This window comes from Protopterus annectens, chromosome 9.part0 (assembly GCF_019279795.1).
Source record: "Protopterus annectens isolate FY-2018-M chromosome 9.part0, PAN1.0, whole genome shotgun sequence".
In the NCBI taxonomy this organism is placed as follows: domain Eukaryota; kingdom Metazoa; phylum Chordata; order Ceratodontiformes; family Protopteridae; genus Protopterus; species Protopterus annectens.
In genome coordinates this window covers 1970463189-1970480819 of record NC_056743.1, presented here as the reverse complement: position 1 = coordinate 1970480819, position 17631 = coordinate 1970463189, and the positions used below count along the sequence as shown (strand labels likewise).

At 35.7% G+C, this 17631-nt stretch overlaps 1 protein-coding gene across 1 annotated transcript in view; it reads left to right on the top strand.

Annotated features, from left to right (window-relative positions):
- The window catches only part of LOC122812363 (beta-1,3-galactosyltransferase 2-like), a 146422-nt gene extending 130108 nt beyond the window's left edge, over nt 1–16314 (top strand). Inside the window, exon 2 of the mRNA XM_044084795.1 lies at nt 12247–16314. Within this exon, the coding sequence (XP_043940730.1) occupies nt 12303–13316 (1014 nt within the window). The 5' untranslated portion in view covers nt 12247–12302 and the 3' untranslated portion in view covers nt 13317–16314. The remainder of the gene's footprint in view (nt 1–12246) is intronic.
- The last annotated feature ends 1317 nt before the right edge of the window (nt 16315–17631 follow it).

Sequence of the window (17631 nt, the reverse complement as noted above, 5' to 3'; positions counted from 1 at the left end):
AAGCACCTTGGTATAAAAACCAAAGGACCACTTGGAGTGATGAACAAAATAGGGGAGATTATGATGTGGATTTTCCACCTTTAGAGAATGAGGACCAATATAATTACAATAACCAAAAGCGGTTCTAAAATTTTCAGAAGAGGGGAGGGAGAAGGGGGAGAGGGAGGTATTAATAAGAATACCATACACCCATACCCCCACCCCCACCCCCACTCATACTATTTTTGACACTGACCAAGATGATGGGATATTACGAACAGGTACCACACATACTTTTAGGAACTTTTCTATATACAATTTTAGTGATGTTCCTATCAAAAAAGTACATTTTGATTTACTCAGTAAAGGATTTAAATTCATCCCTAATGTAAAAGGGGACTTGGTACAAACAATCATAGATATGAAATTGTTTCTCAGGAAAGTAAACTTGAAAGTCCTACTGCCTCCCATGCCTTCAGAGCCTGATCTTCAGCATCCCTCTCTTACTAGACGTAGTACTTACAACCCCCCATACCACCCACAAATCAAGAATCTGGATATAGTTCTTGAAAAGGAATTCAAACATAACAATAAGGAATATAACCTTTCTGAACATGAATACGAAACTTTGAACGAATTAAGACACAATACTAAAATTAGAATTATGAAGCCAGACAATGGTGGGGGGTTGTTATTATGGACAACATACCGTACGAAGGGAAAATGAATAGTATACTTAGAGAAGAAAGTAAATACATAAGTGTCTCACTAAATGAGGTGAACCTGGCTTATCATAAAATAGATATTATACTGGATAATATGTTGATGGAAGGTACAATTGACAATAAGATGCACAAATTTCTATCAGTACCCAAACCAAAGATTCCTATAATCTTTGGAATACCAAAGGTGCATAAGAATGTATGTGACCCTCCACTAAGACCAATAGTAGCAGCTGATGGTTCAAAAACACTTCCCATGGCTAAATATGTAGATCTAATGACAAAACATATTTGTAACAATAATGAATATATTTTAAAGGATTCATGGGATTTGTTGAGAAACATCAGTCCTGACCTCCTGTCTGATGACCTTATTTTTGTTACAATTGACGTCATAGACCTTTTTACTTGTATACCCCATGATGAGGGGCTAAGTATGTTTGAAGATATGATTTTTATGGACAAAACACTTACACACGTTGAGAAGACAGCAATAGTGGAATTTGCTGACACAGTACTTAAGTACAATTTTATTCTTTTCAATGGCGAATATTATCAACAAGTAAGAGGGGTTTCGATGGGTGCGGCGTGCGCACCTACATACGCCAATATTGTGTTAGCTAGTTGGGAATCCACTTTTGTTGTGAACTCAGAATACAAACAGTATTGGTCACTTTACAGACGTTATTTAGATGATATTGTTGTTTTCTGGACAGGAGGCAATGATAAATTGGCAGAATTTCTAGATTACATTCAGAATACTACTAATTTCTTGAGATTTACACACACAACTTCCACTGATAGGTTACAATATTTGGACATAGAAGTGTACAAAAGTTTGAGTAAAAATGACTTTGAAACTAAGGTATTTAGAAAAAGTACCTTTTGTAACTCTTTCCTGCATTTTACTAGTGCACACCCCCCACACTGCAAAAAGAACATTGTTAAGGGGCAGTTTGTGAGGGGGTGTCGCATGACTAGCAAGGATGAGGATTTTTTTACAGAATGTAACACCTTGGAAATGATGTTCTATGCAAGAGGTTACCCGCTTGAATTTATTAAAAGTATAAGAAAAGAGGTAGAGCAGAGCAGATCAAATAAATTCAAACCTATAAAAGGTAGTGTGACAAACACCAGGTGTTTTAATAATGACATTGATACTACTGTTAATTATTGTCATCCCAATAGGAAGAATGAAAAAGGAGAACCACATTATGAATCAGCTCTGATTCTGGAATTTAATTTGTTTAATTCGAGGGTGAAAAGGATATTTCAAATGGAATGGGAAAAATTCATATCTTTTTCTGACATTACAAATATAAATGTAAGCATTCCCAAAATAGTTTATAAGAATGCATGGAGTATTAAAAAGTTATTAGAAAACAATAGGACCAACACTTGTAATAGAATTACTAACAAGACTGTAATAACAAACGTTAAAAATGGAACATACCAATGTGGACATTGCAATCAGTGTCAATACATTTTTAATAAAGGAGACATCTATTTAGACACTAGGGACATTAACATCTATAGTACAGGTCATTTTAATTGTGAATCAAAGGGGGTTGTATACATGGCTATGTGTGTAAAATGTAACTCATTTTACGTCGGTAAGACGGAGAGAGCGTTGAAAAAAAGAATTTACGAACATACATATGAGATACTCAAGAACAAAGAAACAAATGCCTTATACAAACACACAAAAGTATGTAAAGATTCCAAGTTTTTGTTTTTAGTGCTTGAGCAGGTTAAAAAGGAGATGAGAGGTGGTCTCTGGGAAGAATGGCTAGAGTTCAAAGAATTATGGTGGCAAATACTGTTAGAGGCCACTATATTACCTGGGTTAAATGAACATATTTCTTTATCCTCAGTTTTAAAGTTGAGAGCAGCTAAAATATAGAATAAGCTTGCACTAACACAACATGAACAGTAGATGGTGCTATTGGAACAGAAACAGATTGTGTTTTAACAAATAGAAAAAATTTTAATAGTTTTTAAATCAAGATTATTTATTATACTTAATTATTTATACATAGGAATTTATTTATATACAATGACTATATGTAATTAATTGATTTTAAAGTGCTTAACGTAGTAATAATGTTTTAAATAAGATGTAATACTATATCATGTACCTATGGAATTCCTAATATAATGAGCCTTTAAGTTTTATTGGTTTAGGTAGGATGCAAATAACACTATTGGACAATTTGATTTTAATTAGAGTATTTAATAGTAATTAGAATTAATTATTTTGTCTGATGAAGTCTTTCTGTAGATGTGGACGAAAACGCACTTGGTTAATAAAGCGTTTATGTGATTATACTACAAAAAAAGCTTTGTTTTTCTAAAAGTGATTTTACTGCAACTTAGCTACGTTTTTCATAGTTGGTGCGCTGTTTCCATTTGTTTTGGATTTCCAATGAAATGCCATTCATTGAAGTGTCACTTCAATGAAGTGATATAGACCCCTCATCAACATGGGGGATCACTGCACCACTCCATGTGTGGGGCCCGCCATGGTAAAGTCCAATCATAAATCAGTCTCTTTTGAAATAACAATGTACCTTACTCAACCTCATCAGCGAAAAGGTTGAAAATTTTCTCCAAAGCAAACTATAGCTTACTGAGTGATGACATCAGTAGTTTCAGACTCCCTGACAACACTGACAGCAACAACCCCTATACTGAGGTGTACACAAATGTCCTATATAAATGCCTATATATGTGTATAGACTCAGCTGTACTGGAGTGGATCAAATCAAGATCCTCACAAAAAATAAGTCACCCTGGTGGGCATCCAGCATAAATAAGTTATACAATAAGAAAAAGAAGCTGCTGTCAAAAAACAAGAGGGAATTATCCCAGCAAAGGAAGAACTCCATCCAAAGCATAAACAAGGAGATTAGACATCTTGTAAAGTCCTCTAAAGCTAATTATGAAATTAAATTAGCATCACTAGCTAGGTAAATCAAAGCATTCTTTAACTACATCCGAAATCTAAAAGGGAAGGGCCAGCTTTGTGCCGAACTAGCTGTGAATGGTACCACTTATACTGAACCTGAGGACATTGCCAACTTGCTAGACAGGTTTGGCAAAAACTTCACCCCCCCCCCTGTCTCCACCAGTAATACCCCATAACATACCCATCACCAGTCCTCTGCCTAATATCTTTACAGAGCAGGTCATATCTGCACTCTCTAAGGCCAGAAACACAGCATCTATGAGACGGGGCAACATCCCAGGCTGCCTATTAATGGTCTAAAACAGGAGTTAGTGGAACCACTGAGTACACTTTTCAATCTCAGTCTAAGCACTGGCTTTGTCCCAGCTGAGTGGAAAACAGCAACTGTAATCCCCTTGCACAAAAGGGGTCCTTCAACTGACCCTGGGAACTTTAGACCCATAAGCCTAGCCAGCCTTATCTGTAAGGCCATGGAGAGAACCATCATGGATCTTATCAACAAGGATATATGTGACCTTCAAACTCTTGATCTGACCCATTTTGGCTTCATTTAGTACAGATCTTGCCTGCTAAACCTGGTGAACTTCTTTGAGAATGTCATCAAGGTCCTGGATGAAGGCAAAATAGTTCACACTGCCTATCTCAGCCTAGCCAAGGCCTTTGACACAATCCCTCCCTCAGGCATCATTGAGAAACTCACCCAGCTGGGGATTAACCCTTACGTCAATAGATGGGTTGCCAACTGGCTCACCAACAGAACACATAAAGTCAAAAATTGAGGATGCCAACTCTGCTAGAAGACCTGTTACCAGTGGTGTTCCACAGGGATCTGGGATAGGCGTATCTATATTTCAGAAGTCCAGGTGAAAATAGATGGCCTATGTCTTACCAAGTTTGCTAATGACTGCAGACTGGGTGCAATCATTGAATCCCCTAAAGATGTCAACATACTACAAAATGGGCTTACACAGACAAAATGACTGGTGTTACAGCCATGGACTTAAACTAAAATGTATCATCATCCCATTCAGCAAAGGAGAAACCCCTGCTAATTACAGCATTAAAAATCAACCCCAAATCCAAACCTAGTCGTGAGAGATTTAAAAACACAAGTTGATAGCAGCCTTAATTTTGATCATCAGGTGTCCACAGTACTAAGGAAAGCCTTCTATGCTGCATGCTTCATAAGTAAGGGTATAGCATCCAAAGCTAAGGAGGTTATAACTCCCCTGTACTCGGCTCTCATCAGATCAATAACAGAGTACATTGCTCTCCTTTATATGTACCTCACCAGACGTCTGCAGCATCTGGAGAGACCTCAGAGGTTTCTCACCAAGAAAATTCAGGGTCTAAAACACATGACCTATACGGACAGACTGAAGGCCCTATCACTTTATTCAGTATAGTATAGACTGCTTTGAGGTGACTTGTGCCTGGCCTGCAGACCAGTCTCAGACTTTATCTTGATGAAGCTGCTGCACATCCACAAATCCAATGGGACAAGATTCACTCACTCTAGAGATCTTAGCCTAGCCTGGGATAGTAACAGGACATGCTGGAGAGACAGGTATGTCTCCCAGTGGTTGCCACTCCTCTGGAACAAATTCCCACTTCATATAAAACAGAGCTACTCAATGACCCTATTTAAATGTAACCTGGATAATTGGATGGGAAACCATAAATTTACACCAGAGGTTTCACCTATGTCCCTCTTAGACAGGAGGAGTCGGTGCTGATCTCAGATTCACATGCAAACATACACTATATATCTTGGTCCATAAGGAAACAAGGCTATAACATGGTTAGGCATGTAGATCCCTTAGGGTCAATAGCCTAGTAATCTCACATGATCCTATGATCCTTTAATATCTAATTCCCTTTTTCTACTGCATCTATCATAAAACCATCAACGTACTTTATCTGAACCTCCTTCTGACTATCTTTTATGTCATCTGTTATCCTTCCTCTATACTGGAGTAGCATTTATTTTTGAACAATTTTTACATAATTTATTAATAATCTCTTTCATATCTTCATGAAACCTTATTACCTTCATTTTAACTTCTAATATACTTTGACTTATTACCACTTGTTCCATTAACATAACACTTTCTTCATCACAGTTTCTTAATCCCATTATCAGATAGCCTGAAAGCATGCCTTGAAAATAATAACTGCAATGTTTGCCTGTTACCTTATTTGCATATACGTTCAGTTCTCTGTCTTGATTATTTCTTCTCACTGTCTACTCTGCACTACTCCAATAAAAGAATCTGATACTTATGGTGGTACTTTACTTTTTCCTGTACTTTAGAGCAGAAGTTAAACCTTCATGTAGATTACAATTCAAAGTCAAATGTAAAAATTCATGACTTATAAATATGTTTTATAAAATATTGTTGAGTAGATGCATATTATGACAATGATCTTTATGCAATACTAACCTTTGATCCCTTGAACTTTTTATGTCTGCTCCAATCCACCTTTTCATCTGTTCTTGTAAGCACGTATTACACAGGGTTTAAATTCTTGTTGTTATGGGAAACCTGGGATTCTTTTCCTTTCATTTTCACCTGTGTTGTTTTTTTTTTTTTTTTTGCAACATCACAATCACCTTTCTCTCTTTACATTTCTTTTGTACCCCCCATTTCTATTAGAAATTTAAAACAAAATATTTATCTCTAGAACTCTTTGAAAACATCATTCTAAGTTCCTCAAATCCATCTTCAATTATTGAATCTTTATTTAGATCCTCGGTTTTTTGGTTGTTCTTAAATTAATTTATTTTACATTTGTTGACCAGATTAGTCCAGCTGGGTTGGAACTGGAACCCTTTTTCAGTGAACACCCGGGAAGAAAAGTTCCACAAAAACAGACACTTAATTTTTTGACTAAAGTAACAATGCTAGATCGATATTGACAATAGTATCACACAAGAAAAAAATTAGCTTAGTTTAACATGAGTGACATATAGATTCAAATATTAGCATTGTACAATAAATACATCCATCATTTATGTTCTGGAGAGACATAGCAAGGAATAAAACTGTATTAGAGTCTATAGCAAAATTAGGTAGGTGCAAGTGGAGAAGTTATATGAAGAAGGAGCAGTGAAGCTAAGTATAGTGGTAGAGAAAGGAATTTGGGTGATGAGTGAAAAATGGGGGGAGGCAAGTAGGGAGGGAAGAGTAAGGTCAGTCAGGGGGGTAATTGCACTGGCATAGTCTTGTATTGCTTAGGTGATTTTTTACTGCATTTTTGAACTAGTGTTTGGATGTAGTAAGTCGAATGTGTAATGGAAGTTTATTCCAGACGTTTGCTGGGGAATAGCTGTAGAGGTGTTGATCTTTCTTTTATACTTTCTTTGTGATCTTGTCTTCAAACTACATTTCATTCTCCAACCAAAAGGTGCACCACTTATATTTACCCCAAATTACTAGACCTTAGTTTAACTATACAAACTGGAACAGAAACATAATAAAATCCACCTCATACAATAAAAACAAATCACACTTCTATTTATTCTGACCGCTTTAACTGCTCATCATACCAGCTCTTATACTGTTTTATGAAATATTTGTATCAGATCCATATTCATTTAAATTTTGACGGAAGTTACAAACCTTAAAATGTTAAAAATCTATTTAAATCCATAACAAGTATTAGCTAGTACTTTATAAACTTAAACATGTTTAAATCTCTTTGACAGAAGCATGCACATGGAAGTCTTAGTTAATAACCAAGTTATTATGATTATCAGCTTCACAGAGCACACAAATATTTCCCCATTATTTTTTCAGAGAATTTCAAACCATTCTGTCAGGATAAACAGGAGGCAGTCAACATATAATGCGTCCTATGCCTCCAAGAAATTGTTTTCAGCAACGCTTGCTGCTGTGACTTGGACACATCGCAGATGGCATTTAACTTCACAGTAATATAAAACACTGTAACAGCACTATTAAAAGTTTTACATATACTTTCAGTTTGCTTGTTCTGCAACCGCTTAAGTAGCATATAAACAGGGGCTGTACCTTTAGTTCACTACGTTGAAGCAAAACCAAAAAATTTGCTATAAGATGCTTACAGTTCATGTATACTGAATATGCCACTAGTGCAAAGTCACAATTAATTAACAATATTCACACTAGCACTGCATGCAGATGCAGTGGGAATAGCTGTGTCTCATTTAATTGAATGTGAGTATTCAAACCCTAAACATCTAAAACCATCAAAGGTTGCTAGTCAAAAGGTGACACTCCCAAGTTAATAAAACATAAACTTGTTTGCTTGTCTTTACCAAAAGTAAAACTAATAACAACTTCCTATGTGCAGGACTTTGCCCACAATACCCCAGCATAGGGGCTTCTTCCCCACAGACCTGTAAATTAAATATGCTAATTCCAGCATCCCACAAACATGAAGAAACAGTGAAAACCATTGGAGCATATAAAGTCTTATATAATAAACTTTGACCATTGCATAACTGACAAACTGAACCAGCAATGAAAAACACCAGCAGTTTAGCACACAGTAAAATGCATACAGTGGTAATGCACATGACATTCCTAAAAACTCTGAGATCACACAAACTCAAAGAAGCTAGACAAAGCAAGGGCAAGAGAGTACTTAGCTTTCTCTGTCTTCTCCAAGTATAGCTGCCATAACAGGACACCAGTAATTATTCAGGTTGACATCCTGAACATTGCTCAACTAACCAGTGACAAGCAGCAGTACTTCTACTGCTTACTCCTGCATTGTCCATACTCATGCATTGTCCATACTCCTGCAATGTCCATACTCACACATTGTCGATACTCATGCATTGTCCATACTCCTGCATTGTCTATACTCCTGCATTGTCTACACTCATGCATTGTCCATACTCCTGTATTGTCCATACTCCTGCATTGTCCATACTCATGCATTGTCTACACTCATGCATGTCCATACTCACACATTGTCCATACTCCTGCATTGTCCATATTCATGCATTGTCTACACTCATGCATTGTCCATACTCACGCATTGTCCATACTCACTCATTGTCCATACTCCTGCATTGTCTGCACTCATGCATTGTCCATACTCCTATTTTGTCCATACACCTGCAGTGTCCATACTCCTGCATTGTCCATACTCATGCATTGTCTACACTCATGCATTGTCTACACTCATGCAGTGTCCATACTCACACATTGTCCATACTCCTGCATTGTCCATATTCATGCATTGTCTACACTCATGCATTGTCCATACTCACACATTGTCCATACTCATGCATTGTCCATACTCACACATTGTCCATACTCATGCATTGTCTACACTCATGCATTGTCCATACTCACACATTGTCCATACTCATGCATTGTCTACTCTCATGCATTGCCCATACTCACACATTGTCCATACTCATGCATTGTCTACACTCATGCATTGTCCATACTCACACACTGTCCATACTCATGCATTGTTGACACTCCTGCATTGTCCATACTCACACATTGTCCATACACATGCATTGTCCATACTCACATTGTCCATACTCATGCATTGTCCATACTCATGCATTGTCTACACTCATGCATTGTCCATACTCACACATTGTCCATACTCATGCATTGTCTACACTCATGCATTGTCCATACTCACACATTGTCCATACTCGTGCATTGTCTACACTCATGCATTGTCCATACTCACACATTGTCCATACTCATGCATTGTTGACACTCCTGCATTGTCCATACTCACTCATTGTCCATACTCATGCATTGTCTACACTCATGCATTGTCCATACTCATGCATTGTCTACACTCATGCATTGTCCATACAAATGCATTGTCTACACACATGCATTGTCCATACTCCTGCATTGTCCACACTCATGCATTGTCCATACTCATGCATTGTCCATACTCATGCATTGTCTATACTCATGCATTGTCCATACTCACACATTGTCCATACTCATGCATTGTCCATACTCATGCCTTGTCTGCACTCATACATTGTCCATATTTATGTATTGTCCATACCCACACATTTTCCATACTCATGCATTGTCTACACTCATGCATTGCCCATACTCATGCATTGTCTACACTCATTCATTGTCCATGCTCGTGCATTGTCCAGCCTCATGCATTGTCCATACTTATGCATTGTCCATGCTCCTGTATTGTCCAGACTCATACAAGGTCTGCACTCCTGCATTGTCCATACTCTTGCATTGTCCATACTCATGCATTGTCCAAATACCATTTGTGCATCATCTATTTATGCATTCTAATCATCATTATAAAAAAAAAACTTTCTGCTGAAAATACTGATATTTGCTACCTTATAATGGCGTCCATTATTCAGAATATATTAAAATTTTTTGCCATATGCTTTTTAACTTGATTTTTCAGAGAATCCTAATGAATCTAAGCATGGATACAGGCTTCTAAAGGTGAGACATGCAACAATTACTAGGTATGAATGAGTTAAAGCCATGGTTATATTTAACCTCTTTCTCTTTTAGCTGAATTGATTTTCATGTCGACATATCTAATCTAAGATTAAAAAGCTGGTATTAAAACGGTCTTACTATGAAGCAGAAGTTTCTGTTTCAGATCACTGTAGTTGTATCTCTTTGTGTCTATTATTGCTAATGTTTGTTCCGCTGCACAAACAAAGAAGACATGCATGACATACGTTCTGAGTATTAAAATTTCAAACACCTGTCACACACTCAAAACAGTTTGAATCACAAAGATTCAAATACACAGCACTTAAACACAATGATTTAAAGAAAAACACCTTTTTTGCAGGGCAAGCCTCCTGCACTTCCCATAATCCATGATAATTATATATACCATCTCTGAGATCACAATACAGTGGGGAAAGAGTAAATTCCCCAATCTCCACTGTACCACAGTCTTGCACTGAAAAAAGCCAGTATATATACAGAGATAGATATAGATATAGATATAGATATAGATATAGATATAGATATAGATGTGTGTGTGTGTGTGTGTGTGTGTGTGTGTGTGTGTGTGTGTGTGTGTGTGTGTGTGTGTGTGTGTGTGTGTGTGTGTGTGTGTGTGTGTGTGTGTGTGTGTGTGTGTGTGTGTGTGTGTGTGAGTGTGAGACTGTGTGTACATATATTCATTTTTTACATATCCCCACTTACGAGAACACAGATCCCCAATTTTATGTCAACCTACTTCATAACCTAGAAACTTTCTTTCTCTTTTTCTTGCTCAGAGCAAGAAAAACTTGAGGGGAAAAGAGATGGCAGGTTATGAGCAAGGGCAGCAAAGCAGCAGGCAGCAGGGGATTGCTATCCACATGTGCACTATATTCAGCAGGCTAGCTATTTATTTATTTATTACTGCAAGAGGTGCCATGGCAACCATTTGATTGCAAGACAGACCTTGCAACCAGGAACAGGGCTGGGGACAGGATGACATGACCATTTGAATTGGGTACATCACTCTGGGGATCAGAATGAATTGCTACTCCTCAGAGGTGGATTAAACCATACTTTGGAAGACTTAAGTTTATACTTTTGCTAACATTCATGTGATTGTTATGTGTCAGCTCATGGTGACCTTTGGTTACTGTTCTCCACTGTGCTATATAATATAGCACTTATTTACATATCACAAACTCTTTAAAGGAACAATAAAATATAATTACAAGTCCTTGCAAATGTGTTACACAAAACATATGTATATAACTTATACAGAAACACAATGTGCAATATTTACAGTCCCATGATATATCATACCACTCGAAACTAAACATCAAAGTGCTTTTCATTCCAAATTAGTAAAAATCAAAATACCAAAGCAGCAGCCAGGGATATATTAGATTTTTTGGGACTAACCTGCTTTAATTTCACAACAAGTCTAGAATGCGCCAGTGACTACAGGGCTATTGTTGGCCTTTGCTAAGCTGCAATTTTATGTTTGAGCTGAAATGTTTTGACATGATGTATGAATCAACCTTTATCCACAAGTGTTTGCACTCTGGGATATCTAAATATTTCTGTAGAATTTCTGGATTTCTGGATTGCTAGAGTTTCAGTGGTGCCTATCCATAATGCAATTGGTTTGGGATTTTTGTTGCTTACATCAGAACTTATTTTGCAGTGATCCCATTGAAACTAATAAAATACTTGTAGTAGAGGTTCAAATCTTTGCTTTTTCAAGATAAATTTAGTTATGGAAAGTTGATAAATCTAGTAAAATGGTAAAACATCATCACAGTAACTGTGCAATTTTTTCATATTGCCACATTTTATACGGAGAAACATTCACATGTTAAGCAGTATTAGCTTTGAGGTAAAACAATCTGATATCAATAGAATATAGGTGCATCTCATAATATGCTGAATTTTCAAGGATAGTTCTTGTTCTGAATGATTTTAATCCTTTTTTTTTTGTTTTGAATGCATGTGAGTAATAATAGTTGCAAACATGAGAACACAATAGGCAGTTGTCAAAATAGGCTTATTTTTGAATTTTTTTTCCAAATAAAAGACTTAAAAGTTATTTAAATTTCTATTTTGCTTTGTTTCTTTTTAGGTTTATTGAGACAAGTCAAACAACAGTGAATGTGAAATTAGTCTGAATCTTCAATCATGCTAGAAACAAGAAAATGTCGTAGGTTTCTTTTGGGTTGCGCACTGATGTCTCTGTCAGTTTTCCTTCTCTCATTTCACAGTACAAGATTAACCCGAGTATCAAGAGCACAGCAGTACAGCATTCCTTCTCAAATACCCCAAAACAACACTGTGATAAAGTACCCCCTTGACTTTGTTTATCCTTATAACTACAGCTTTATTCTAAATGAACCAGACAAGTGCAGACATGGAGATCCATTTGTTGTTATTCTGATATTAACACAAGCACATGCAATTGGAAACAGGCATGCAATTAGACAGACCTGGGGTAATGAAAGCTTGGTGCCTGGTGTCTCTTTAGTGAGGCTGTTTTTATTAGGGATGCCAAAGCATTTTACAAATGAACTCCAAGAGATGCTGGAAGACGAAAGCAAGCTATTCCATGATATCATTCAACAGAATTTCATGGACACCTACATCAATCTCACCATTAAAACAATGATGGGACTGCAGTGGGTGAGCACATTTTGTCCAAATGTGTCTTACATCATGAAGATTGATGATGACATGTTTTTAAACACAGAACACTTAGTCAAATTCCTCAACCCCAAAGTGCCAGGGAAGAAAGACTATTTTACTGGTTATGTTGTAAAAGGAACACGACCTGTACGAGCTGAATGGTACAGGTACTATCTTCCTAAAGAACTCTACGAGCCAGACTACTTCCCTCCTTATTGCGGCGGACCAGGCTATCTACTTTCAGGAGACATGGCGAAGAAGATTTATGATATCGCACATGTTATCAAGCCATTTCATGTAGAGGATGCCTTCATGGGAGTTTGTCTAGAGAAACTTAAAGTCGCTATTACAGTAGCTCCAAAATCGTTTTTTAATGGACACAAGATAGCGTACGAGAAATGCCAGTACTCTAAACTAATCACTGTACACCACTTTGGTCCTGACGAACTTCTGAAACTTTGGCCAGACTTTACGACAGCAAAGGAATTATGTCAAACTAATAATACCAGCTAGGCTATTTTTTGGTGAACTGAATAGTTCAGATGTTGCAACCTCAGAGAGCAATACTGGTTTACCACTGTTGTCTCTCAAATGTCATTAAATAACAAAATAGTGTTCTCATGTAAAGAGAGTGTATGGCACAACATTTACAGTTCAAAATATTTCACGAACAGTGAACGATTACAGATTGGACTGTTGTCTGCCTTAATTAGCCTCCTCACTCTTAGGAGCTCAGTCAAAAATATTTGACAACTGTAACATGAGAAGCATGTGAAATAATATGGATGGCAGGTCAGGTGTCATTTTTTATTCCTTTTTGCTGCTATTATGTTTATATGTTAATGAAAATAAGGTGATTGATATGTTTTGTGCTTTTGAGTATTCCTTTTTCTTTTTGATATGGAGTCTTTTTTTTTTTAAATGATAGTACTTTTACCAGAATGATAGTACTTTAAATCAGGTTTCTAAAATGCTGAAAGGCAGAAATATTTCTCCCTGTACAGCAACCACTGAGATGATTATCATAAGTAGGGGAACAAAGACCACTGGAACTGAGGAACGGGAGACCTGTGTCCCTCACATAAAATGTTCTTTTGAACTCAATTGTAAATTCCATTTTATGTATTTGATTTTATGTGAAACAACATTGAAAGTAATGGTATTCCCTTTACTGCCTTATATTCATTTTCTTCAGCAGGTTAGGTGTTCCTAATTATAAACACTGTCTTTTTCATAATGCAAAAAGACAAAAAAATCTAGCGGCACACCAATCATAATGTAGAATTCTTGTCCACATAATATTTTCTTGGGGAACCTATGGGTGAACAAAGATCGAAGTCTCCAGTTTCAGCTGATGGAGGTTTAACTCACTGACGATCAAAGTTCTTCCATCAGAAATCACTGCTGATGAGTTCTGTCAGAAGTGATGCCCTTTAGGGAGGAACTTCCCCATTGTTTGAGTTGGCACAAATGTGTAGGTTTATGGGGTGTGAGAGGCTTGCCCCTACATTGGAGTTACAGGGTGCTTGCTGAGATCAAACATCACTTTAAAAAGTGTTTTTACAATCTTTTTTGTGGTGAATACAGCTTGGGGATTCCATTCCTCAGTGCATTAATTTTGTCCATTCATACTGAAAGATATTCTCTTGGTGGGGAAATTACAAAAAATTATTTTCAGACCAAAAATATGTTATGCATAGTCAGACTGATGGACTTTTAGAAGCTAAGTTTGGCTTTCTAATACGTATTCTGAAAAATAATTTATTGCTGTGTGTTTCATTTTAACATTGTACCCATGTCAGCTGACAAGCATATCCTTTCCACTGCAGAAATTGTCAAGATAATTAACTTTTGAGACAAGGATTAGATTACATGCTTGAATCTAGTTAGGTTGCAGTATGAATTTACATCACAATTGTCGTTTGTTTACTTTAGTATATATATTTAATGTTTTTCCTCAGGTGGGATCATGAAGTCCAATTTTTGTATGAACATATAGGATGAATGCACATATTTCGCTACCTCTTATCACAAGAAATCTGGGCAAAACCAAAGTAATGAGAGGACAAAGGCACAAAAAATAGAGAGACATTTTAAATATTGCTCTTATTTAGAATAAAATGAATTCTGTTGTCATGCATTTTCAGAAGGATATAAAAGTCTGAAACTGAAATGTCTGTCATTATTTAGTAATGTCAATCCTCAGTGATTTGCTAGAAAACCACACATTTTATGAGGAACAGGACAAAAATATGAGACAAAAGTCCAGACAGTCGAGAAGTATGTGAATGCACAATATCAAGATATATACAAACTGGAAATGAGAGGATTCAAACCCTTCTTCAGATATACAAACTACATACTTTTACTCCAAATTAATATACTAAAGCACTCACACTGTGACATAGTCAAATTGTGTTCTGTTGTGAGAAAAGTATATTCATCCCATATGCTGGAAACAATTTAAATTGTAGGGTTAAATTCCTATAGTATTTTTGTTTTAAAATCTGTAATTCTGTTTTTATGATCACTGTAATGGTGTTATATGAAGTTTTCTTAAGCATAGAACATACGTTTGTCATAAATTTATTTATTTCTGAGAAAGGCATGAGTTATTTCTCTCATTTAATTTAAACTGTAACTTATGAATGTGGTATACATCTGGGTGATTTTTGTGGTGCATTTAGATTATTTTTAGTAGACTTGAGGTATTTGATTAGCATAATATGAAGTAATTTTTAAATATTCTTTTTAGCAAGAATCTGTGAGGTGTTGTTTAATTTTGCTTCCACCTTTGACTTTTTTAATATAAACAAAATATCCTCCAACTTCAGGTTTAGGTAACCAAGATACCAATGAATGTTTTCTTCTGATACCAATGAATGTTTTCTTCTGATACCAATGAATGTTTTATTTTGATACCAGTGAGTGGTTTCTTCTGATACCAATGAATGTTTTCTTCTGATACCAATGAATGTTTTCTTTTAATACCAATGAATGTTTTCTTCTGATACCAATGAGTGGTTTCTTCTGATACCAATGAATGTTTTCTTTTAATACCAATGAATGTTTTCTTTTGATACCAATGAGTGGTTTCTTCTGATACCAATGAATGTTTTCTTTTGATACCAGTGAGTGGTTTCTTCTGATACCAATGAATGTTTTCTTTTGATACCAATGAGTGGTTTCTTCTGATACCAATGAATGTTTTCTTCTGATACCAATGAATGTTTTCTTTTGATACCAATGAGTGGTTTCTTCTGATACCAATGAATGTTTTCTTCTGATACCAATGAATGTTTTCTTTTAATACCAATGAATGTTTTCTTCTGATACCAATGAATGTTTTCTTTTAATACCAATGAATGTTTTCTTTTGATACCAGTGAGTGGTTTCTTCTGATACCAATGAATGTTTTCTTTTGACACCAATGAGTGGTTTCTTCTGATACCAATGTATGTTTTCTTTTGATACCAATGAATGTTTTCTTTTGATACCAATGAGTGGTTTCTTTTCTTAAGAAACAAGGTCTGACAGAGGTGCACAAGTATACAGTCTTCAGTCATAATGATCTTTAAATTCTCATTTACATTAGAGTTTATAATATGAAACAAGCAATCTCTGTGTTATCCCCGAAGTCTCAAAACAACCGACTAAACAAGTAAAGTGGGTCCAAAAACAAAACATGTAAGAAACTTCTCTGTGTGGAAGATTTCCAGTCCATATATCTCTAGTTAATCATTGTATATTACTTAATAAAGGATTTTCGACTGGAAACAGACTGCCTGCCTTGCTTGGATTACTTTCGAATACTTAGTAATTCTGTACAATTATATATTTTTTATTATTTTTGACTTAAGATGAGTTTAAGTTTGGTACTTCTACTACTATTGTCTGATCAGATTAATATCCAATGATTAACTAGAGAGTTTATAATATGAATGCTGCCATTAGAATAATTAAAACTTTAAATGTATTTTATGTCTGTGTTTACATCTCATTGTCTTCTGCTTCACAGATGTCTTTTTATGTCTCTATAAATAAACTGTTTCAGGCATGGGATACAATACTAAAGAGAACAGACACAGAAATTTAGCAATCAGTGAATGCAGTTATTCAACACTTAGCATTTAGGTAAACCAGTAAGCAAATTTGTAAGTTGGCTGCATTCTCAAAATCTTGCAGTGACTTTTAGCAACTATTATGTATAAAATTAAATTATGTCAGCTTGTAAACAATCAAATCTGTCACCATTGCATATAATTAAATAGTCAATAAGCTTGTATTTCTTATTTTATTTTTATTATTAGAGATTTCTTGTTTTAATACTAAATTGCCTTAGCAGATTCAAAAATTTCTTTGGCATAGAAAATCTTCCAAGAATTCCATGATGATTTCTTTAGTCTCCCTTAAGTATTACTCTTATTTCTAAATCCTTTCACAAAAAATCAAATTCCTGTTATAACCAGTTAGTTATATTACTATACAGTAGTGTTTCTGAACAGAATGAGCATAAACTTTATTGTGTACCACAGCAATCTTACATTTAATCTACGTGGAATTGGTTTGAGGCAAAAATATTGCTTTGAAATATCACAAAATTCATAGATACATTATTAATTTCAGAGTTTTATTTTTTTACAATTTTTGGCCAAAAAGAAATTTTACATATAAACATATATTATGGATTAATACAATCTGGATGCATGAACTTTGCCACACTAGATAATAATGATTGTTCACAGATTTGTGGGCTTTTACTAGGCTAGCTACCCTTGTAGACCATTTAAAATCAAGCCAGTTTCCCTTTCAAAGGTGAAAATCAAAC